Source organism: Mauremys mutica, chromosome 3 (genome assembly GCF_020497125.1).
Source record: "Mauremys mutica isolate MM-2020 ecotype Southern chromosome 3, ASM2049712v1, whole genome shotgun sequence".
Taxonomy (NCBI): Eukaryota; Metazoa; Chordata; order Testudines; family Geoemydidae; genus Mauremys; species Mauremys mutica.
Window position 1 is genome coordinate 60,217,986 of NC_059074.1, and position 25,669 is coordinate 60,243,654.

Consider the following 25,669-nt stretch of genomic DNA (forward strand, 5'->3'; position numbering starts at 1 on the left):
ATAAATAAGACAGTTCATCCAAAATATTTTTAAAAATTGATTAGGATAAAATAAACTATAACTGTATTTCTGTTAACCACCAGATTAACTTTTTAAACTTTTAGAAGTGTGAGTGTGGAGGGGTCGGATTGAGGGACGAGTGTTCCTAAAAACAAAAGGAAAATGTTTCTTCACACATACCATAATGAGATTTTTTGTTAATCCAGATGGGGGTGGAGGAAACTCATTCTACTGCTATTGAGACATTTATTCTACTTTTAAACCCAGAGAAACTATTTCAGTAGTGTTGCTATACTTTTCAAATCGCTGTCAGGTTCGTTATAGATTAAGTCAAACCAGTTCTTACCCCAGATGATTATTCATTCACAAGTAAAGTTTTTTAAGGCAATGGGCTTGGTTTATCACTATGTTAATTCCCATTTTGTGCTGGTGTAACTTCATAGGCATCAATGGCACATAAGTGGGTCTGATTCACCACCGTCTTACTCCCTTTTTACACTGGAAGTCAATATTCCTCAGTTCTGTGTAAGGAAATTGAAATATGCTATGTAAATTCTGGATGTCATTATAACTTTCTCATATTGGTTACCATATCAGCACTTTATACCCAGTGAAAGTGAACTCTATATAAAAATTTTATACAAAACAAAAGAATATTAGGATTTCAGCAAACTTGGAACCAAGCTGTCACATAAAACTGAATGTAACTTCAGCTTTAAAAATGCTGTCAATAAGATATACAAGGGACAAGCATGTTCCTGCTAGTCTACAGCTGTCAAATTTGCTGCAGAATCCCCCCTTCCCGCCCCAACCTTGCTGCAAAATTGTGCTCTAGAATAAAGTTTTGCCTTAAAAAAAAAATCCAGCTTCAATTGTTGTGAAATAACCTTGAAAAGATGATATGAATGACTATAAACCAAATGTAATTTACCTTCTGAAGTCTGCAGACAGCCTGATGGGTTATCTGCTTATTAAAATCTCAGTGAGATGTTAACATCTACTTACGACAAATTTAAAATGTCGTAATTGTTAACTATTTCACTTTTGATAATTTCAGCAAAAAGGACTCGTTAATATGCTTATTCCACAATCTCAAACCACCTCCCCAAATGCCAAAAGCCCCAATAGCCCCGCATTCAGCTGACAAATCCAGTTTTCCCCAGCAGCTTTACAGTACCATTATACACTAATAATATAAAAGTCTGCAGCAAATTGGAAACTGAAAATGTGGGGAAAATGTAAAATAAAATGAATTTATTATAAAAAATAAATAGCATGAGGGATACCGTACAGGTTCCATTCAATTTCATATATAATTCATTTAAAAATCCATTTTTAATTCAAATGTAGCTGCCACCAGAATTCTCATTATGCTTCAGAATGCAGCATCAATCATCAAAGGGCCACTGCTGTAAAATTTAAGTTCACCTTGCAGTGGCATACATGGAGTCTTCTTGTTATACTATCATTTGGACATCTTTACAATACAGTTTCCTTATATAGATGTGATATTTGATAGCATAGTGAAAACTCAAAGTTAGAAACAATGGCATCATTAATTTTGCCAGATGCTAGATCTTTCTTCACAGCACTGACAATATCTAGATGCATGTAGTATGCACTGTGATATTGTAATGAAATACCAGCCTAAAGATGGTAACTACAAAAACCATACAATTCCTTTTTTATCAGTAGTACTTACTATAAAATAAAACCAACAAGATAAACTTCAACACTGTCAGCCTTATGGCATTTGTGGCATAATCCAAACACTTGGTTACATTTGTATTCTTGTGAAAATTTATTTGTTACAGTGTGATGAAAATTAACTTTTTTCAGTACAGGCAGAAGTAAAAACATATTGTAAAATAGTAATAATCACAGCTTAGTGAAAACTGGTTTACAATGTTTAAAAAGAATCTTTAAATTCAGGTAGTACTTCAGGGCTTTGGTTTGTTAGTACTCAGTTTTATGCTGCATTGCTGCACAGTGCAAGAAAAATTCTATACCAGTATACCCTGTATGGCAGTCCTTTAGTCTCACAGTCATATGGTGCAGGAAAATGTGTTGCATACTACTCCTGTTAAAAATAAAGAAAGCTCTGTTCAGATTAAAATTTAAACTTCCTTTACTGTCGTTAATACAAAAATATCAATTGACACTAAGAATTTTGACAGTGTATTCTACAAATTAACATGCTATGGACAGTAGCAATTGGAAGGTTTGGGGAAAGTTACATTAAAGTGTTTTATAAAAATAAATTATATGGGAAACACCACCAAACAAAATCAAGCTGGTGCCTTAGGCTTTCCAAAATAAGAGTAACATTCAGCTGGCACCATAACTGCTTTTCTTTCTCTCTACATATTTTCAAAATATCAACAAGGCCATTATTTTTAAAAACTCTACAAATAATCATAATAATCCAATGGAAGCAGTAAAAAACTTCTGTCAGTGATCAGTAGCACAGGAGACAATGGTGACAGTGGTAGAGGGCTTCAACAGTGATCCATCCAACTGGTGTGGAGAGGAAGTGCACACATATAGAATACATTGGGTATGGTATCTCATCTAGAGTTCATGCGTAACTGATGAATGATGACACTCTCTAAGAGAAAAGAGCAAAACATTTGCTATTATATAATTGGAAATACAGGTAATTTTTAATAAAGTTAATAGAACTTAGCATTTAAATAGTGCTTTTTATCTTCAGAGACTCTTAAAGATTTTAATTAAACCTCACAACACTCCTGGGAGGTAGATATTATTTCCATATAAAAATGGGAGACTCAGATTGAGAAGAAATGTCCTGGCCAGTGCTATAGAGGGAGTCTGGGTTAGAGCCAGGATTAGAACTCAGAAGTCTGAGACTCCAAATTCAATGCTCAGACCATATCTCTGTCATTATACCAAAAATGTAATTCAACTAAAATATGTCTATAAAATGTGCATATTGACTATCTATTCTCTCTTCTTCATAGGTTGCTTGTCCTCTTAAGCGCAGTTCATGTAAAGACTTACATGCAAAATTACTTTACATATCCCATAGTCCCACTGAAGTCACTGAACTACTCACATGTTTAAAGACTTGCTTGTATGCTCAACTTCAAGTATGTAAGTAGTCTAAATCACTTATATGGGACTATTCACATAGTGAAATCCTGGCTCTACTGAAGTCAACGGTACTTTGCCATTGACTTCAGCAGAGCCAGGATTTCACACATAATACATAAAGCTATGTGTAGTCTTTGCAAGATCAGAGCTTAAGTTTGTACTGTGCGAACATAAGAGGTCTTTGATCCTGATCAGACTTTTGGTAGTACCACAACATATATTAAATAATTAATTATCTGTCCTATGGTCTAAATGTGTTTCCATTGTGCACAAGATGATATTTACTAAATCGGAGTTTAACCGTAAATGTAAATTTCAATATGCAGTGCAGCTTTAAAGAAAAAAATATTTGTGGGGTTTAAATGATGAAATTGCAGTCAGACATTTGAAATTTAGTATAAGGTGCCTTCTAAAAGCATTTATTTATATAGCTGAAACTTCTTATATAAACTACTATGATTGTCTTCCCCTTCTTGTTTTCAAAAGCCATTTACAAGATATGCAAAATATAAATTCAGTGTATCCTTACCACTTTTATTAACATGTGCCTATGCTTCACCTTTAAAAAAAAATACATTTGTAGAATGTTTGATTGTGGGAACTGTACAATATTGTAATTTTAAAACAGAAAAAAATGTTCAAATATTTCATTTACCCTTTATGCCAGAACCTTGCCACTAGATGGCATATATTCATTATTTTACTCATATGGATAAAACAAGGCTAAGACAACAATTAGGAGAATGTGGGAACACAAGTGAAACAATGGAATTTCCCAATAAAATGTATTCTACATTTAATTTACCCTTTACATAAGGTTTTTCCATTCATACATGTCCATATTTCCTCCCAGATTTGAATAATGAACATACAGGAATCATAAACTATAGTAAAAGTTAACCTCCACCACCAATGCAGTTTTATAACTTCAGGTTCTTGGAGAATATGAAGCAAGGTAAAAGCTCTATTTGCTTAACATCAAATTTTATTCATATATGAACACATCTATTAATTTCAATGGGAGTCACATGAGCTCATTTTAAGAACACGGTTCTTAATATCCGGTATATACATTAGATATCTATACACAGAGTTTGAAGACAAAATTTACAATTTAAAAACAAAAATTTGGTAGGCAAAAAATGCCTTCTTCCTTGTACAGGTCCAATTAATAACTGAACAGCATAACTATAGTAAGGTTTCAAAATCAAAGTCTTCCTTTAATAGACCAAACATAGCAAGTATGCAGGGGGGATGTCACAGGCTTGAGAGGATTAAGAAGTCATACATTGTGAATACTTCCATTATTCATGTCTTCATTAATTTCTCTTACACCTCACCCCTTCTAACATTTGACTTTGTATTCTTGCTATTAAAACAGATGTCCAAAGAGGTGTAAAATTTTCATAGGATATATTCCAGGGATGGCCAAACTTACTGACACTCTGAGCCTCATACAACAATCTTCAGAAAGTGGAGAGCCAGGGCGCGCCTGCTGGGGCTCGGGGCTTTTGCACTATGGGAGGCATCTGCCAGGCCTTGGGGCTTCAGCCCCTCTCCTGCTAAGCCCTGAGCCCCAGTAGGTGCACCCCATGGGGCTGAAGTCCCAAGACCCCCCTTCCCCAGTACATAGAAGCCCCTACCCCATCACCTGCTGAAAAGCAGAGGTCCCGAGCTCCCCCCCCCCAGCCCCATCTGGTAGGTGGAGAAGGGAGGGCCCGGAGGGGCTCCACGAGCCACACTTTAATTGTAAAAGAGCCGCATGCAGCTCATGAGCCATGGTTTGGCCATCCCGGATATATTCTGGCACAGTGATGTAGGAATAATCTGGCAATGGCTAGAGAGAGTGCTTCTGGGACTATAAATCTTACAGCTTCCATGAGCTATAAGTTTACTTAAACAAAACTTAATTAATTTATTCTAAAGATAAAATTAAATGAAGACATCTGTATGGATAGGACCAAATTTAGATTTAAATTATATTGCTATAAATCAGAGGTCATTGTAGTTATTTTCATTTACACTGTTGTAAATGAGTTTAGAATCTGGTCCATAGTGAACAATTTGCATAAAGTCTGACCAATTCAGATAATAAAAGCAAATCAACTGCCATTTTAACATTTGAAATTTAAATTAAATTTCTTTTTACAATTTACATGAATGGATAGTACCATATTATATTGTCTCCAGTACATCTTTTTGTATAAGTCCCAGTGACAAAAGTAGATCATGTACCAGTATAACTATTTCTGAAATTTTAAAATAATCTTTAGAAGAGTTTTTAATATAGGGAGTTGCTCATACTTGTATCTTGCAAGAAGCCAAAAAATAAAATAAAATAAACCCACACATGGTCCTACATGGTTTTGTTCCTGCAGCTGATAGCTCCCAGTTTGAAAGTAGTTAACCCTTTTGATGTTTTCCAAAAAGCCAAATAAGAACAGAGACCAAGTAGTAAGATAGTTTCAAAGTGAAGTCAACATCTATAATGACAAATGTTAGAAAGAGCTCTGTCTGGGAGAGCTCAGTCGAAGTTAAGGGAATGAGCATTACTTGCACAGATGGAAGAGAAAAACATTCCCCTAAAGGAGAACAAGTTTAAAAGATGAGCTCATAGAAACTACTGCCAGCATACTACAGGTTTCAAACTGACTTAGCGATGTCAGCAACTGATATGCGATAGGAACATATAATTGGTCTGAAAACCATCCTTATTGTTGTAGCCTGTGTCAAAAACCTGAAACATGGTAGGATGGTAGCCTTCCCTCTTAAAGATGTGCTCTTAAAATTCTGATTGGTCACCGAACATTAGTGTTAACCTTCAGAGGATCTGAAAACATGTTTAACATGGAATTTAGTCTATAATTGGCATGAACCTTTGCAGACCAATGCTGTTTTAGAGATTATGCACATGATATTAATCATCAAGTAAGTGGTTTAAAGTTAAAATACTGTCATGTACATTCTGTACGGTCATATTTATAAAACTCACAAGATGTTATTTGCTTTTTTAATCACAGTGAAGGATTGTGATCAGAAAACGAAAAGAGTAAACAACTAAAGATCAAAGTGGCCATAAGAAGTCAAGATATTGTTTGCTTATCATATTTTAAGATCTGAAAGAAACCCCTTAGACTAGAGATTGCATGTCATTATGAACCAAATTCTGCAACCTTTCTCACGCTGAGCAGCGCTTAGTCAGATCAATATTTCTGTTTATGGCCATGAGACTACTCACATGAGCAAGCTATACTTAGCATGAGTAAGGGTGACAGCACCTGGCCCTATATAATTGAGTAGAAACTTGTGTTAAGGATCAGATTTAAAATCAAATACAGGGAAATTCAGTTATGGAGGTTACTCTGTCCTTAACTCCATACATATATGCTGGAACACTTTTGTGATGTAACCTGACTCATTCTTCTGAGACCTTTCTCACAGACAGAGATATTGTAACAGTCATGCTTCTTTCATTAGACAAAGTTTTAAGGTGCTGAGTGGCTTATCTTATTGTAGTCACTAACTATATTGCTACCTTCAGAGGAAAAGGGACTCTGAACTGTATTATCAAGACAGCTAAGCTTCAACTTTTTAAGACTTTTGTGCTACAAGCCTTTCTTGTTGTTGCAATTCCCTCCCCGCCCACCCCCTACTTAGAGTAGCAAACTTCAGGTACATGAAAACATATTACAAAATGCTGAACTCACCTAATTTTTTAACCAAAGATGCACACTAAACTTAAAACAGATATCCATAAGTACTTATAGGCACACAGTTTTCTCCAGTTTATACAAAATATTTAATTTCCGTGAACCTCAGAATAAACCCTTATATATCAATATTTAGTAAATAATTTACATTACCCTTTGGCTTACATCAACCCTTACACTTTATCTTTCTTTCCTTTTGAGAAGCTTTGTAAATTGCGACCTGCCCTCTTCTTGCTAATATTTAAACAAGATTAGTATGTTTTAAGGTCTTTTCCTACCAATATTCACAAGTTGTTACTTTTTGTTTGTTTGTGAGGTTTTTTTTCAGATTAGTTTCAGAAACATCCTTTTGCCTGGTTCTGATTCCTTGACCTTTTGCTAGGTTGGCTGTGGATCAGAGATTTTTCTCTGGTCTGGTCCTGGCAGTGGGCTCTGCCACTGAATCCTCAAAATACTAGTCTTACTTGTCAATTCTGTTTCATCTGGGGTTGCTGGATTCCTTCTCATGTCCTGATAACTCCACAAGTGATACTTCTAGTTTGCCTCTCCAATTCTAGCTGTGCTGTGGTGGCACTGGATATCTAATTTGATCTGATGGTTTCTTCTTCAGATAAAGTAGTCTCTCAAATCCCATCCAAAACAGATGCTGCTTTCAAAGGCAGGCACATTTAGACTATTGTCCCATATATATCATCACTTAAGTTAGGAAGAGCTAATTTCTTTTTAAAAGCTATGAAAAAGAAGGCTTAAGCCATCCATAGTTCATTACTGTATCATACCACATTACTAGGGAGCTCATCTACTTTGCAGCATTTAAAATGACTGTTTTGAACTAAGTGGAAGATTTGGTTTAGCTCAGCATTTAGTGTTATAATGAGCTTTTAGCTTCATGTTATTATGTTTAGAACTTCTGCTGAAAAAGTTCTGATACTTAGAAATAATAAGAACTCACTAATGATTAATTGACAAATTGAGGTATGGGGCATTTATTGGGCATAACAGTTAGCTGGAAGCAGTGATGCACTTCTGGTCAGTAACTCACAAATTCCCAAGAAGAAGCTCCAAGTTTGGTTCTGCTATTAGGAAAATTATATATATATATAAAGTCATGAGTCTGTTTTTCAGATGTCCTAGCACCTACATTTCCAAAGTTAATTAGAGATGCAGGTTAATGGAAGATGCTTGAAGACCTGTGAAAATCAGGATAAACATTGCCTGATTCTACCACCTTTTTGTTGCCCTCCACTGACAGACTCTTCTTTCAACCTCTCCTTCACAAGAGAAACTAATCACCCAATCCCTTGGTTCATTGCATTGATCCTGTACATCCTATTAACTGCATTTGCTTCCTTCAGCCACTTAACTTCTTCACTTAACATTCACCCTCAAATTCATTTTGCATTACACTTGTATTCTTCATGCTGCATGAGTCATCTTCCTTTCTCATCTCTCCTCCAGCAAGGGCACCCACAGTTGTGGAACTCTTAATAGCTCACTCAAAGGGTTGAATCATTATATATTTTTAAAATGCACCTTCTGGCTGAGACACAGTATGTCAAGTTATTTCAACCCAGAGTTCCTTTATTGTATCTTACTTGTGTGGAAATTGAATTTTCTGGGGAAATTATGGTGCTATCAAACAAAATAATGACATCAATCATTTACATCCACATCCATTTCCATGCTGAAATACTTCCTTAAAACATGCTAAAAAAAACACAAACGGAAAAAATGCAAATACTTCAGTATAACCAGAACAAAGCAAAACACAAACTGGTACTCCATAGCACTGTAAACTGGTTCTTTATTTGAGATAGACACATACCAGACTTCAGGGAACACGCTGGAATTCAGGGTAAGTTGGGTGCAAAGCCCTCTGTCCCCTATCCTCTGTATCTGAGCAGAGTTCTTCATCAATTACTTTGCACCATTAACTGTCTGTACTAAGGACTGTTCTAAGACAGAAGAACTCTAGGCAGCTGTTGTCAAACTACAGCACACTTTCTGATTATGGGCCTGATCCAAAGTAAACTGAAGTCAAAGGCCTTGTCTACACTACCACGGGAAATCAATCTAAGTTACACTACTTCAGTTACGTGAATAACATAACTGAAGTTGACAAAACTAGATCCACTTATCGCAGTATCTACATCCTGCTGTGCTGATGGGAGATGCTCTCCTGCTGACTTACCTTACTCTTCTTGAGGAGCTGGAGTACAGGAGTCGATGGGAGAGCACTCTGCCATTGACTTAGCAGGTCTTCACCAGACCCACTAAATCGACACCGCTGCATTGATCACAACAATGCTAATCTAGCCAAAAGTATAGACAAGCCCAAAGAAAGTAATTCCATTGACTTCCAGGGGTTTTGGATCAGGCCCAAATTGTGGCTGTAAGAAAAAATCAATTACATCAGTGCTTTCCAAACTGCGGTCTGTGAATCACTGCTGATCCATAGAGAGATGGCTGGTCACATGGTGCTGGCTCTTCCTCTTTGTTTTAGCTATGAGACTTCATTAAAAGAGACCTAAAAATACATGGCTTTTCTAGCATTACTTCTCTAGGCAAGCAATACTATAGTTGTCTCAGGAATGTTAAATGATCATGAAAAAGGAGGGAAAGTAGCCTACGCAATTGTGAGTGAGATGGAAGGTGGTCCCATGAGACAATCTCTTAAGAAGTGGCCCACCCTATCTATAAATTCAATAACGCCTGATTAAGATCAATGTGTAAGTGAGGCTGCTCAATCTGATTTCATTGTCTGCAAACATTACGAGCCTCCAAGTAGCTTTTTAGCCCAGCATAGAAACAAAATTATATTGTTAAAGTCAAGACACACACACACACACACACCTATTAGTTTGTTATGTTAAGTGACAGTTTCAGGACTTAATTAGTAAATGCAAACACCAGCAACTAACAGACAGGGGGTTGATTTCCATGGTAGCAGTAAAACCTGCACAACATACCCCCTTAGCCACTGCCCTCAGCCCTTCCCCCCGCCCAGGGAGGCAGAGCTGTTGGCTGAAGATTTCTTCAGTTCTATTTTCATAGACTGAGTCTCGGCACGAGGCTCGAATTTTGTCACATTTCCTGTTCCTGGGGCTGCCACTACTGGCTTTCCTGCTTTCATACCTTTTGACACAGGAATACGGGTGGGTGTAGGTCTCTGTGATGACCCATCCTGTCCTGTCTGCAAGAGAGAGAAAGAGAAAGGATATAATTGTAAGCAAGATTTTTAGGAGTTTTTCTTTAACAGATCCTAAATCTGTACAGTTCCTTATTTGTTTCTTCAAATTTTTAAAATATGCCTTGAAGCACTTATCCAGTGCACTGGGAGCCTCCCCCATGAATTAAAAATAACAACATAAACAAACAACTGGCCACAAATATATCCACCCCAGCCCAGGCCCTCCTTAACAAAGACAGAGAAAAGATGGAGTTTGCAAGCATGCCCAGAAGATTAACAAATCTAGGCTCTTGTGTACCAATGGTGGGGAGCAAGTTCCGAAATGGAGGGCCCCTTACAAGGAATGCCCTGCCACGCAGCTCCCTTTCACTTATATTGGGAATGCCTCAGCTACTCTCAACAGTGGCAGAAAATCACAGGAAGACAGATCATATCTCAGGCAACCAGGTCACTTTGGGCACCTAAATTATTTAATTAGTATTGAACTTTGGAATCAGGGCATCTCCTTTGGTATAAGGGTGGTTGAATCCTTTGCAGCATCAGGGCCACCCAGAGGATTCAGGGGGCCTGGGGCAAAGCGGGGGAGCTGCGTCACTTGTACTCACCCGGCGGTGGGGGGCCCTTCAGTCGCTCCGCGTCTTCGGCAGCACTGAAGGGCCCCCCACAGCTGAAATGCCACCGAAGACCTGGACCACTGCTGGGCCAGGGCTCGCGGGGCCCCTGTGGGGCCCGAGGCAAATTGCCCCACTTGCCCCCCCACTCCAGGCAGCCCTGTGCAGCATATTTAAATATTAGTGGCATGAAGCAAAACGCCAACAGTGAAGAAGACACTTTGTATCAGAACAGTTACTGCACAATGGTGAATATCATGCTAGAGATGGACCCAAAATGCAGAGGTCAGATCCAGACCTTATTTTTCTGGTGTTCAGATCCAGTATTTTGGGTTGGCTTATTAGAGATGGGGGTCAGGTACAAAGTTCTGGGTCCATACTTTCGTAAAGTTTGGAGCTGTTCAGATCCAGGGAATTGGCCTAATCTTTTATTATTGAGAAAAGAGAGGAAAAAGGAGAGAAAGTCTCTACTCTCTTACCTACATTAATGTAGACAAGACCAGCACCAATATGGGAAGAGATGGACTAGAAACCTAATAGGTCTTTACTATTGCCTGTTCATCTGACAGGCCAATGTATTATGCAGCAAAAGAATTTGGAAGCCATTCTTTGCCATAGAACTATAGGCCAGAATCTAACCATCATGTAGAGAAAACGTGTATAGCCTTCCTTCATGGTTGAGAACAAAACATAATGCAAATGTAAACTGATGCAGCATTGCACATGCATTGCCCTATTTATCTCAGTGGCCTGTTAAATTTGAAGCTTAATTAACAATATTAGCTGCTTCACCACTGATCATTTTAAACAGAAAAAAAAAATCAGTTATTGTCCTAATCCCAAACTCCCAGAACACCTCCTCTAGTTCTAGAAGTCCCAGCTATCCTCAACCTAGAGGCTAAAATACTTCCAGGTTCCCTGATAATTTCTACATAGTAATTGTGCAGAGTGAAGATCAAAGCTTCAGCACACTGAAAAAGGCAAACGTAGAAACAATATAAACTAAATTGAATCAACAAAATAAATAGTGTTGGGGGCACTTTGTTGATTGTAGCATTTAGTTGCACATTACAAACCTGAGTTTAAAATATTCAAATGAATCTGCCATAGAATCTCCTCCCTGCTGCACCAGACTACAGTCGAATCTAGGGCCCTTGCCACAGAGTTTAGTTTCAAGTTGCCATGGTGCACACAGGGTCCTGTTTATATGTACTGAGCATTGCAAAAAAGGATGCAAACTATCACTATCCTTACCAGTCAATCAGCGCTCTCCATTACTTAATGTTCCAAGAACAGTACAAAACCACATGCACACATACACAAAATAAATGAAATCACAATTGGGAAATTTGAATGCTGGCAGACCGATGGGAAGCAAGCCATTTTCAACAATCAAAAGCAATGTTTACAACAACATTTAAAGGAACTCACATTTTTATGTCAAAACAAGTAAGAACCATGGCACATTGTATGGCACAACATGGAAATACATTCTATCAGAGTAGGAAAATATGTCAACATACCCTGGAGCCAAAATGACAAACATCCTGCACTCCCTGAAAGCTTTCCCCGGTGTGTAAACATACAGCTATTAAATGAAGTAGCTGGAATCTCAGGCATTTCTTGAGTTTTAATGACACGTAAATTATTAACTGAAGATTTTGGCACTCTAGAATTACTAGTTTCATGTCTAAAACACTCAAAAATCATTTAAAAGTATTTTGACTCTGCCCTCCCCGGTTTCCAAAGAGGCACACTAACATGTCACTCAGATCACAGCTCAACACACAACTCCAAACACATTTTTTCCCTGCTAATTGAATGGAAAATTAGCTGTATGCGGGTCCCCACTGTCTGGCCAATGTGACTGAACAAACATGCAGCCTGGGCTTCAAACAGCCTCAGCCAGTGCTGGTTCTAGGGGTGGGCAAGCAGTGTGGTTGCCTTAGGTGCCAACTTCCAAGGGGTGCTGTGCCCCTGTGCCATTTGTGTGTGTGTGTGCGCGTTCTCTCTCCCCTTCCCTTTGCTGATTGGCCAGCTGTGGTGTTTTAGGGGGTTCAGCTGCTTATGAGGAGCATCTAAAACATGTTTTGGTGGCTGGGAAAATGGCTAGAGCTGCTTTTGCCTTTACAGTGTCAGTTATAGAGAACCTCTTGGTAAAATTTTGCAGGATTCAGAGTCCGGCTGGCTCCCTTCTGCCTCGCACATTTGCAGGTGACTGCATTTTTTTTCCTGCTTTATGCAAATACACAGCATCAGCCAGAATTTGGCTCTCTATACTTTTATGAAGTTAATACGGGACACCTATAATGCTGCCTCATTAGGACTTGCAGAATGAAGCTAAGCCATTCTCTTCCCAGAAGTACACACTAGTGGAACATTATAGGTACCCAGAACTAAATTTTAATGGAGGATTAAACACATGCAACTGCCAAGGCTATTTACGCCCATAACGGTGGCGGATTGCAGAATATGCAGACATGACTACAAGTATACTAGTCAAAGTGTTCGCAATGAGGATGGTTGGTTGGTTTAAATAAACAGCAATGATTTGGACTTTCTGAAAGGTTAGCATATTCTTAAGTAGTTTATAACACACATCCTCTTGAGTGTATTTTATTACTATCTGAGAATAGCTATGTCACTTGTGCATTATCTCTTGTAACATTTTTTAATATGTGCAGGGAAAAGTGGTACAGAGGGGGCAAGATAGATAACGTAATAGAGAATTGGGTCCCAGGCCTGTAAGAATGGCACAGAAGGTGTGTGGAACACACTGATGAAGAAATTACAGGACTGATAATCACGGACTTTTGTGGCTTGCATGAGTTAGCCAACCACATTAGCACTTCCAAGATGGTATCTGTAATTTCATTCAAATTGAGCCTGCTGGAGGCACTTATATAGATTTTTGGAAAATAAAAAGAGTTAGACAGACTAGAGGGGATGTCAATTAAAAAAAGAAAAATACCCTATGTCCTAAATGGCCCAGACATGAAATTACAGCCACCATCTTGGAATCACCATTCAAGGAGGTTTCACAGCTCAGGCAGGACTCCCAAAAATTACATGCTTGACCCTATAGAAATATCCTCCCTGTATAACTGGTGGTTCTGCAGAGTTTTGTTCCTCCACCACCACCTCTATTTTATACAATTAGGAAAAAGTTAAAACCATGGCAAATCTGTCATAAAACAGACAAGAGCCAGGAACTTCAGAATTAAATCTCTCATTCTGTTCTTTATTCACCTTACTGGGTACTGTATTGCTACATACATCCTATCATTTAGTTGAAAGTTATATACTAGCTAAGCACAATGGACTAAGTTAAGAACTGACACCTACAAAAAATAGAACAGGGTTTCTCTCTGCATTGCCCCCTCTTCCTCTCTGCCCACCTCCCCCAACCACCACAGGAAAGTTTACAGCACCATCATTCTTTCATTTCCTACAGCTTTGCAAGGGCTTCCTTGTAAGGCTCACCTCCAGTGGTTATCATGAGACAATGCCAAAATGGACAGTTTAAAAACACAACAGGGCAAATTCTGCTCTCAGTTACTCCAGCTGAAATCCAGAATAACTCCAGTGAAGTCAGTAGCATGAACAGTTTTTTGCAACTGTTCTTCCACAATGGCATCTCACACAAAGTCCATTTTATGGCTTCCCATCTCCCCACCATGAAGTCTGGGCAGATATCCCATGGAATCCTCTGCTACTTACCACTGATTGTGTTCCTCGTGTGGATGATGTTGTAACTGGAGTTATAGTTATGGTACTTGTCACTTTGCTTGCTCCAGGCCTGGAGGAGAAATGGTTCCTAGGGGAACGAAGGACGGTACCAGTCATAACCTCCTTTTCTGCTGCTACATTCATTGGTCTGACCGTTATCACAGGACTAGCTCCCTCAGAAGCAGCACCAGGGGAGCGTTTAAACTGAGAACCTAAGTGAATGTGAATTTTGTTGTCCTCTGTTGTTATAATGTTGGCATTGGCATTGTACTTCCGGATTGGGGTTGGGACAGTTTGTTTTTCTGGTGTTACTTTGAAAACAGCCCTTCCCATGGTCATATCCTGCAATTCTGGAGAGAGAGAGATTTCTGATGGTGCTGCAGATGTAGATACTGTCATAATCTGAATTGGGGACATGGGTCTTTCCATGAAAGGAGCTCTCCCTCCATCTGAGGACTTTTCTCTGGAGAATGTAGTTATAGTAACAGGTGACATAGCACGCTCTGGGCCCACTGAGTTCTCGCCACCTTTTCCTTTTTGTGACACATTTGGAGAGGGAATGATGGTAATCCGTGGCTTCTGATTTCCCAAGGTTGGAATGACAGTGGTGCTTGAAAAGAATTCCTCAGATGTTGGGCTAGTTATCTCCAGAGTAGCTGTACTATTCTCATGATCTGGAGTCACCCGAATATGAAGAGGTTGCCCCTGCTTTGGGGAAAGGACAACCTCTCCAGGATGTCCTGGGCTACCATGTGTTCGGGCTCCTTTATCATGAGCTCCTTGGGACACATTCTCTCTTTTTCTCATCCATGGTATCCAAGATTTCCTCATTGCAAGCTCATTTGCTGCTGGGGGATACCTGTCAAGCACAGATGAGCGCTCTATGGGTTTTTTCAGCCCTACCTGTCGCAGATTACTCATGATGTGATTTTCCTCTTGGAAGGATTTCCTTATAAACACAGCTGGGGTTTCTTCTTCTGCTGCTTCACTGCTTACTGCATCAGTCTGCACCCCAGTAGATGTCACAGGAACATCTACCATTCTTCTACCATTCATGCTGGGTCTAAGGACACGACTGTAACGCTTAGAAAGCTCTAACTCTTTTGTTAAGTTCAGGACTTCCTGACCCATATTTTTGTTTTTATCTTCTTCTTCCATAAATCTTTGTTGAAGAACGGAATAATCAACTTGGAGCTGGGAAAGCTGGTCTTCTTTGTTCATCAGCTCATGAATTTTTTCCTTAAGAGCTTGCACTTCTGCTTTCAAATCTCTGCTTTTAGCTTCTTCTAACCTAAACCTGTGCCTCAACTCTGCTTCCTGACTCACCACTTCACCCTTCTCTATTGCTTTGTTTTTGGCAATCTGGAGCTTCATTTCCTCCAGTTGTTGAGAAAGGAAGTTAGCTTTGTCCTGCTCAGTCCTAAATTTCTGCTCCAGCTGATCATATTCATCCTCTGTCTTCATCAAGTCTCCTTCAACCACTTCCAATTGTTTAAGACGTTTTTTCAGTCTTTCAATTTCAATGGTTAGTTCTTTAATCTTGTTGTCCTCATGATAAGCAAGTTCTTGTTCTTTTCTGGCTCGACCTCTTGCTATTTCTCTTTCTACTTCCTCTATACCATCAATTCTTTTCTTTAACAAATCAACTCTACAACTCAGTTCAGAGGACTTTTCTTCTTCACTTTTCAGTTTCCCAATTAACTCATCTCTTTCCTTTGTTAAACTGGACACTTTTTCCTCCATTTCAGTTTTCAGTTTCAAAAGTTTCTTACTTTCGTCTATTAATTTCTCAGTCACATCCATAACTTTACCTTGTTCCACCTTAACATTTTTGTTCAGACCTTCAACTTTTCTTTCTTCCTGCTTTATTTTTTCCATCATATTTTTTCTTTCATCCACCAGCATGACAGTAAATGACTTCAGCTTGGTAAGGTCCTCCTTTAAGCTTAGTTCAGCTTTTTCCAACTTACTTTCTGAAGATTCAAGATCTTTCACTCGAGTCTTCACCATGTCCAACTCACTTATTAAGTCTTTGGTTAAATTCTTTTCTTTCTCCAGATTTAAGTGCAACTGGGTACATTCAGACTTACTTTTACTAAAAGCCTCTTCCAGCTTCTCCAGTTCTGACATTCTCTTCTGCAACTTTTCCACTTCAAATTTCAGCTCTTTGCTATGATGTTCTTCCTCTTGCAGTTTCTTTTTCAGCTCTCTACACTGGGATTCAGTTTTTGTGATCTCCTCATCTTTGCCTTCCATCTCAAGTACACGCTTGCGTAGATTTTCCACTTCAGCCATCAAACTAGAGTTTCCACATTCTCCTTTTGCTATTTTATCTCTTAATTCCTGAAGCTCTTCCTCAGCCTTGTGAAGATTTTTGTTAGTTTCTTCTAGCTCCTCAATTCTATGAGTCAAACCAACCAGCTTAAGTCTCAGCTGTCTATTATGTGACTCTTGATTACCCAGTTTAGCGGTCATCTCCTCATGCTCTTGAGAAAATGATAATGTCTTGTGTTCAAGTTCTGCTTCTAACTTCATCAATTTTTGTCCATCTTCTTTTGTTTTTGAACTAATAACTTTAAGCTTTTCTTCTTCCTCCTTTAGTTTCTGAGCAAGATCTTGTATTTTCTGACTCTGTTGACCAAGTTGTTCAATATGCATTTGTCTCTCATCCACTAGCATGAGTGCAAATGACTTGAGTTTGACCAGTTCGTCTCTCAGTTTATTGAGTCTCTTTGTGTGTTCTTTCTCCTTGCGGGCTTGATAGATTTTTTCCTGTTCGAGAAGCTTCTTTAACCTGAAAAAAAAAAAGAGAATAAATACATTATACGAGTGCAATTTTCCCCTTACATTTGAAGTTTCAGCCACATTTTCTATGGGTTTTCATGTTTGCATTAGTGTCTTAGAGTACTCTTTCAACACTTGGTTCCATATATATCTCCCAAAGCACAGTTATTTAAATTAGGGAAGCTTATTGGAAATCACACAAAATCATTTAGTATTCTGAAAACAAGTGTCAAGTGTAAGATTTTATCCTCCCTCTATCCTCCCTACACATTTTCCCTTTTATCTGAATGTAAATATATTATTTCAGATTTCCTCTTTAATCCAATATATATGTGGCATTCAGTTGCAGAATATGTTATCTTCAGTAGCAGAGGTGACAAAGAAGTTTTTAACACTCAGCTTTGAATTGAACTATTCCAAATGTATTTCTCCATAATCATCCCACCTGAGAAAGTGTACAGTTTACCCAACAGGACATATCTATAGATTTACTGTCCCTTTTATACTGTGCCAGCTTTATAAGATGGAAGTCTCATTAGCTTGTTGTACATGCAAGAATGCGTGAAATGAGATCAGAATTGAGTGAGTAGCTTCAAGCAGCCAGCTTTCACCGGATCAACATTGGTCAGAAGTGAAACAGCTGAACAGAAGAACAGGATGTCAGCACTCGGTCACCATCTAGACATTGCAGCAGTGGCAAATTAATATAAAAATAGGTTTGGCTGCTTAATGACTGCTACGGTAAAGACTTAAAACTGTTTATTCTCCTGGGCTCAATTCCACATACAGCACAGTACACAACTGGTACTGCTCTACTGACTGCGAGGATCAGACTGATCAAAGCTTTGGCTAGAACACAAGTTCTCTACTTGACATACAGCAATTAGAGAGCAATTGAATTTTCTGACATTTCACAGAATGTAAAGGCTGATATATGAACTAGATCTCTTATTATCAGAAAAATGATTTAAATCTGTTATGTGCAATGATACTTTTCCAGACCTATTCATATAACATTTCAAAGCAGAAACAAAGTATAGTTGTATACATTTTAGGCTTGTGCTTTAAATCCAGAACACATGAATATCAATGTAGAAAGTGCTAGTGCATTATTTAGCAGACATTTGTAAACGAGCTGTTTTTCCACTGATAGAGGTACTGTTGTTGTAGGGATATTTGTTGCCATAAATTTAGGAGTACTGCTGTAAAAAAAGTAACAATATTGTTTTAAAGAAGATGACACAGATATGTTTACACAAACTCCTGGGAAACTACATACTGTTCAATCCATTATCAAAGTACTCTCAGTTCCCATATGAAGATCCATCCAACAATACAAATTCATTTGCTTTCTTCAGTCTATATCCAAAACATTTTAACCCTTCACAACCAAGTGAAGAGCTAATTTGTTTGGACCTTGATTTAACAGCAAGAACTAAATTAACTTGGTTGTCAATATCTATTAATGTCTTACTCCTGATTCCATGGGGATCAAGAAAGACCAATAACTGGGATGAAAAGCCATAAGAAAGGCGCGGGAAGCCAGAACACTGAAGGATTCAATAGGCAGGGAAGGTGAGTGTCAAAGAATGTGACTGAATGAAAGGGAGGGATGGGACGAGGGTGGAAGAGGAGAGTAACAACATTAGAAATGGAACTCATTATTGGCTCAAGAGGAAAGGCAACAGTAGGAGCAGGAATGATCACTAAGGCTACGTTTTAATCATGGGTATTTTTAGTAAAAGTCACAGACAGGTCACGGACACTAAACAGAAATTAACAGCCCGTGACCTGTCCATGACTTTTACTAAAAATACCAGTGAATAAAACTTGGGAGGTCCTCCCGGGGCCCTCATGAGTGCTGGGGGAGGGCAGGCCAGCTGCTTGTGGGGGTGAAGGGGTGGAGAAAGGAAGGGACAGTGTGTGGCCCGGGTCCCCCGCTGGTGCGGGGGGGGAGGAGTTGGTGGGGCCGGCAGGCTCCCTACCTGGCTCCATGCCTCCCCTCACAGCAGCAGCAGAGTTTGGGTGTGGGACGGGTTGAGGTGGGATCTGTGCGGCGCTTACCTGGGGGGCTCCCTGGAAGCGGTGACATCCCCCTCACTCAGCTGCTAGGCAGAAGCATGGCTGCCTCCAACTGCAGGCACCACCCCCGCAGCTCCCATTGGCCGTAGTTCCCAGCCAATGGGAGGTGTGAAGCCAGTGCTTTGGGTGGAGGCAGCATGCACAGCTGCCTGCCCACACCTCCAAGCAGCTGAGCGAGGGATATATCACTGCTTCTGGGGAGCCCCCCAGGTAAGCACCACCCAGAGACCACCTCACTCTGTCCCATGCCCCAACTTACTGCCCGCTCCCACACCCAAACTCTGCTGCTGGGCATGGGAGTGTGGTGACCCAAGACTGCCCCAGCAGCTCCCAGTGCACCTGGCACAGGGGCTGCCTGAGCTGCCCCTGAGCCAGGCGCACCAAGTGCTGCAGAAGTCACGGAAAGTCATAGAATCTGTGACTTCCATGACAAAATTGTAGCCTTAACTATCAGGTACAGGATGCTTTAGCACATAGCACAGAGAAATGGGTAGGGGAAAGAGGGGGAAATCAGGGTTGCTAGCAAAAGAGAAAAGAAAATGTACTAGGAATGGGAGTAAATCAGTTTGTCTGTTGCATCCCCTAAGAGATGTGAAAAAATTAAAGTGAAAAAAAGAAGATCCCCAAGCAAAATGTCTTTATACATTCTAGGAAATTGTGCATAGGACGGCACTACCAACACCAGCCTCCGTACTGCAAGTTTCTTAACAAACAAGAACTGCTGAACTAAGCTCTTATAAGGTCAGGTAAGCAAAAATAACTGTATCCTTGAAAACTCTCAGGCCTCTTTTCCCAAAAAAGTTAATTTAAAACAGCCTAGGTGTTTGAATTACTGACATTCAATTAAGGTACATATCCCCTCTGAATCTGGCTTAGTGTAAATTAGATTAATAAGAACATAAAAATGGCCATACTGGATCAGAAAAATGGCCAGTATCCGATCTTCCAACAGTGGTCAGTGACAAATGCTTCAGAGGAAATGAACTGAACAAGGTAATGATTGAATTTTCTATCCCATCGTCCAGTCCCAACTTCAGGTAGTCAGCAGTTTCGGGACACTCAGAGCAGGGGGTTACATCCTTGGTCATCCTGGCTAATAGCCATTGATAGGCCTATCCTTCATGAACTTATCTAATTCTTTTTTGAACCCTGTCATACTTTTGGTCTTCACAACATCCCCTGGCAATGAGTTCCACAGTTGACTGTGCCTTGTGTGAAGAAATACTTCCTTATTTTTGTTTTAAATTTGCTGCCTATTTATTTCATTGGGTGACCCATAGTTCTACTATAATGTAAAAGGGTAAATAACACTTCCTCATTCACTTTCTCTACATCGTTCTTGATTTTATAGACCTCATTCATATCCCGCTAGTCATCTCTTTTCTAACCTGAACAGTCACAGTCTTTTTAATCTCTCCTCATAGAGAGGTTGTTCCATATCTTAATCATTTTTGTTGCCCTTGTCTGTACTTTTTCCAATTCTAATATATCTTTTTTGAGATGGGTGACCAGAACTATGTGCAATATTGAAGTTGTGGCCATTACGTGGATTTATGTAGTGGCATTATGACATTTTCTGTTTTGTTATCTGTCCTGTTCCTAATCATTCCTAACATTCTATTAGCTTTCTTGACTGCTGCTGCACATTGAGCGTATGTTTTCAGAGAACTATCCACAAGGACTTCAAGTTCTCTTCCTTGAGTGGCAACAGCTAATTTAGACCCCATCATTCCGTATGTATAATTGGGATTACATTTTCCAATTTGCATTACTTTGTATTTATCAACACTGGATTTCATCTGACATTTTGTTGCCCAGACACCCCGTTTTGTGAGATCTCGTTCTAATTCTTCACAATCAGCTTTGGACTTAACTATCTTGAGTAATTTTGTATTGTCTGCAAACTTTGCCACCTCACTGTTTACCCCTTTTCCCAGATCATTTATTAATATGTTGAATAACACTGGTACCCTACAAATCTTTAGGGGCCTCTGGTATTTTCCTATCCACTGTGAAACTGGCTGTTTATGTCTACCCTTTGTTTCCTATCTTTTAACCAGTTACTGATCCATGAGAGGACCTTCCCTCTTATCCCATGACTTCTCACTTTGCTTAAGAGCCTTTGGTGAGGGACTTTGTCACAGGCTTTCTGGAAGTAAAGGTACACTATGTCAGCGGAATCACCCTTGTCCACATGTTTGCTGACCTCCTCAAAGAATTCTAATAGATTGGGGAGACATGATTTCCTTTTACAAAAGTCATGTTGACTCTTCCCCAACAAATCATGTCAATTCATAATTCTATTCTTTACCATAATTTCAACCAATTTGCCTGGTACTGAAATAAGATTGCCTCTGGAACTTTTTCTTAAAAAGTGGCATTATGTTAGCTATCCATCAGTGATCTGGTATAGAGTCTGATTTAAGCAATAGTTTATATACTACAGTTAGTAGTTCTGCAATTTCATATTTGAGATCCTTGAGAACTCTTAGGTGAATACCCTTTAGTCCTACAGACTTATTACTGTTTAATTTATCAATTTGTTCCAAAATCTCTTTTACTGACAACTCAATCTGGGACAGTTACTCAGATTTTCACCTAAAAAGAATGGCTCAGGTGTAGGAATCTCTTTCACATCCTCTGCAGTTAAGACAGATGCAAAGAATTCATTAGCTTCTTCACAACGGCCTTGTCTTCTTTGAGTGCTCCTTTAGCACCTCAATTGTCCAGTGGTCCCACTGATTGTCTGGCAGGCTTCCTGCTTCTGATGTATTAAAAAAAATTGCTGTTAGTTTTTTTGTCTTTTGCTAGTTGTTCTTGAAGTGCTTTTTCGGCCTGCATAATTATACTTTTACACTTGACTTGAGAGAGTTTATGTTCCTTTCTATTTTCCTCAGTCGGATTTGTCTTCCAATTTTTAAAGGATGCCTTTTTGTCTCTAACTGCCTCTTTTTCTCTGTTGTATAGTCATGCTGCTTCTTTTTTTTTTTGTTTCCTTACTGTTTTTTTATTATTTTGGGGATACATATAATTGAGACTCTGTTATGATGTTTTTTAAAAGTTTCCATGCAGCTTACAGGCATTTCACTCTTGTGACTGTTCCTTTTAATTTCCATTTAACTAGCCTCCTCATTTTTGTATAGCTCCCATTTTTGAAAATAATGCTAGTGTGGTGGATTTCTTAGCATTTCCCCCCGTACAAGCATGTTAAATTTAATTACATTATGGTCACCATTACTGAGTGATTCAGCTATATTCACCTCTTGGACCAGATCCTGTGCACCACTTAAATAAAAAATTGTCTCTCCACTTGTGGGTTCTAGGACTAGCTGCCCAAGAAGCAGTCATTAATGATGTGTAGAAATTTTCTCTCTGCATGCCATTCTCAGGTGACACATTCCTAGTCAATATAGGTATAGTTGAAACCCCCCAATATTATTTTCGTAACCTCATTAATCTCCCTAGGGATTTCACAATCACCATCACTATCCTGGTCAGGCGGTCAGTAGTATATTCCTACTGCTATAGTTTTATTATTCAAACATGGAATTTCTTTCCATAGAGATTCTCTGGTACTGTTTGATTCATTTAAGATTTTGATTATATTTGACTCTATGCTTTCTTTCACATATAGTGCCACTCTCCCACTTTAATTTACTCTCCCACCAATGCCACCTACTCTGTCATGCCTATATGTTTTGTACTTTGGTGTTACCATGTCCCATTGATTATCAAAATTCCACCAAGTTTCTGTGATGCCTCTTATATCAATATTCTCAGTTAATTCCAGGCACTCAAGTTCACCCAGTTTAGTATTTGGACTTCTTGCATTTGTATGCAAGTGCTGATAAAATGTATCAATATTTAGTTATCTGCATTCGTGTGATGTAATTGACTGGGGCTCTTTCATTTGACTGCTTCTCTTCAGCTTCTACTTGTACTGAATCAACTTCTATCCTCTTCTTTTTACTAGGATATAGAGAATCCTCATTAATAAATCCTCCCCTAGGCGATGCATCTATCTGAACTGTATGCTCCTCAGCATTTGTTGGCTTTCCCCCAGTCCTTAGTTTAAAAACTCCTCTATGACCGTGCACCAAATATTTGAATGAGCATAAGGGAAACTAAATGGGTATTGAGTACATACCAAAGAACAAGAAAAAAGTAGAATGGATGATACTTTAATTTACTCCCTTTTTCACAGTCCTGTTATTTTCTTTGCTCCTCTTTATGAGTTACTTTAGTTAGACATGTTTTCACTCCCTTGGACTCAGTAGGCCAAATTTAAAGGCAATGCACAGGGAGAAGGTGTAAGTTAGTTTTGGTAGGTGAGTACCAATCTAAGTTAATTTAATGGTATGTCTACACTATGGAGACTATATTGGCATAGCTACATTGCTATAGCTATGCTTGCATAACCTTGTAGCGTACATGCAGCCTACACCCATGGAAGGGGTTTTTCCATTGGTGTTAGAACTCTACTTCCTTGAATGATGGCAGCTACATCAACGGAAGCATTCTTCTATTGACATAGCTATGTTGCCCTGAGGATTAGGTTGGCATACCTATACCAAGATGAGGTGTTGATTAATAATGGCTACCAAAAAAAAATCCGCCCCCTAAATCCAAATGTATAAAAAACCAAAATGACAACCACACTAACCATTGCACTTGTTCTAGTCAACATCCATCTGTCCTCTGGAAAAAAAAAACAGGACTCTTTTAGAGTACTGCAAATTGAGTTCCCAAAAATCAATCATCAGTTGTGAAAATCTTGACCTAAATGAATTTGCTTCAACTATACACGTGCTTCTTGCATTCATTTCCCATTAATATCTGAATAAACAACCTTTACTGGCATAAATATTCACAGAAGAGGTGTAAAAGTCACATGGACAAATATTAGCAGAAATTATGTATTTGCATCAGAAATCCTCGCACATGCCAGGAAAGGTCTGATTACTCACAGCTGACCAATGCAGTACAATCCATAATGTATTTTTAAATAACCTCAAGAAAGTCATAATTTGCTTGCTGATATTAAACCAGCAGAAACAACAGCTAACCTTGTTGTGTAATTTCTTATAGATTATTCTCCATAACATAATAATGATCTGTTTTTCTGAGACTGTTGGAAAGGACTGAATGGACATGGAGATTAAACTACCTTAACAGGTGCTGTGTCCAGGTTGTGTGGGTCAAGTTAGAGCGTCATCTGACAATGATAAAGAATCATAGAAAGAGTAACTTCTAACACTGAACAAGGAATTTTATTAGCAAAGCCTATTATTCCCAAGGCTACTCCATCTCTCTCTACAATATTCAAGAATTTCTGCCTAGAACTTTCCCCATACTCCCACTGATTGGCTTCCTGCAGTGTTTTTAAAAACATAGGATACATACATTCACAAAGGGTTATGTAAAAACACTTTTGCTTTACTTATGAAGCCCTGGTATAGTGCTGCCAACTCTCACTATTTTATCATGACTCATAATATTTAGTGTTATTCTTAAACAACCAACTCCTGGAGTCATTCAAATATGTGAGAACTTGAGTTTTCATTTTAAAAAAAAGAAATTGTATGTTTCTAGTCCTCATAGTTGTAGAGAAAAGCTTGAAAATGTGATCCCAATGTATCCTAAAGGTTCAAAAATCAGAAAGCAACTAAAAAGAACCAAAATGGTTTGGTTTAGTTTTGTTTTTTTTAAATCTCATGATTTCTAAGCCAATCTCATGGTTTTTGCATGCTTGACTCTGATTTTTCAGTGCTTGTGGTTCGATAGTATTGGTCATCTGTCAACAACTGTGTATGCCAACTAATCTGCTAAGCAGAGTTAGAACCGTAACAGGAAGCTATTAATAATAAAGCTCCTTACAGAAAGAACTGTTTATGAAGATAGAAGAGAAGCTGAGGATGAGACCCAGGAGCAGAGCCATGCAGGTAAGCTGGCACTGCCATTGTTATGCCATCCCTATTCAGAGAGCTAACGGAACACTACTATTTCTGGGGCAGTCAGGTTTGAACCTTTCACAAACAGTACAGCCACTTTGAAGAATTAATGTTACAGTACTTCTGTATGAATGAATTAGTGTGGGTGTGCATCTTTACAAGTGTCGTGTTGGACCTTCAGAGCACTCAACTCTGTCTCAGTTCCTACACAGTAAAATCAGAAGGCCTGCAGTTTAAGAAGTGGTCTTACATCAAATAGTAAACTTCTATTTCAGTGGCCACAGAAACCACTGAAAGTTGTTTTTGTGGAGGATGAGTGGTAGAACCATATCAAAACTGGAAGTGGTGTAACAGTAATAGCAGAAATCTACAACCTTGTTTTAGTGTTACTGCTAAGCAGCAGAATAAAAGTGACTTTTGTCTTGCTATGGCACCTACTATACAATACTTCAGATTCAATGGTTAACTGGAATTTCAGCAGAAACCCAAGCTAAGCTG

The 25,669-nt window shown here is 38.9% G+C and overlaps 1 protein-coding gene across 9 annotated transcripts in view; it reads right to left on the reverse strand.

Annotated features, from left to right (window-relative positions):
- Positions 1 to 1,239: 1,239 nt before the first annotated feature.
- Positions 1,240 to 25,669, reverse strand: part of FILIP1 (filamin A interacting protein 1) — a 200,255-nt gene continuing 175,825 nt past the window's right edge. For 8 of the 9 annotated variants that reach the window (XM_045010846.1, XM_045010844.1, XM_045010845.1 and 5 more), the window contains 2 exons: positions 14,346 to 17,148; positions 4,766 to 10,017 (listed from right to left, as the gene is read on the reverse strand). In XM_045010846.1, the coding sequence (XP_044866781.1) occupies positions 9,811 to 10,017; positions 14,346 to 17,148 (3,010 nt within the window). In that variant the 3' untranslated portion in view covers positions 4,766 to 9,810. Of the gene's footprint in view, positions 2,609 to 4,765; positions 10,018 to 14,345; positions 17,149 to 25,669 lie in introns of those variants that run through there. The other variant, XM_045010851.1, reaches the window with a different exon arrangement.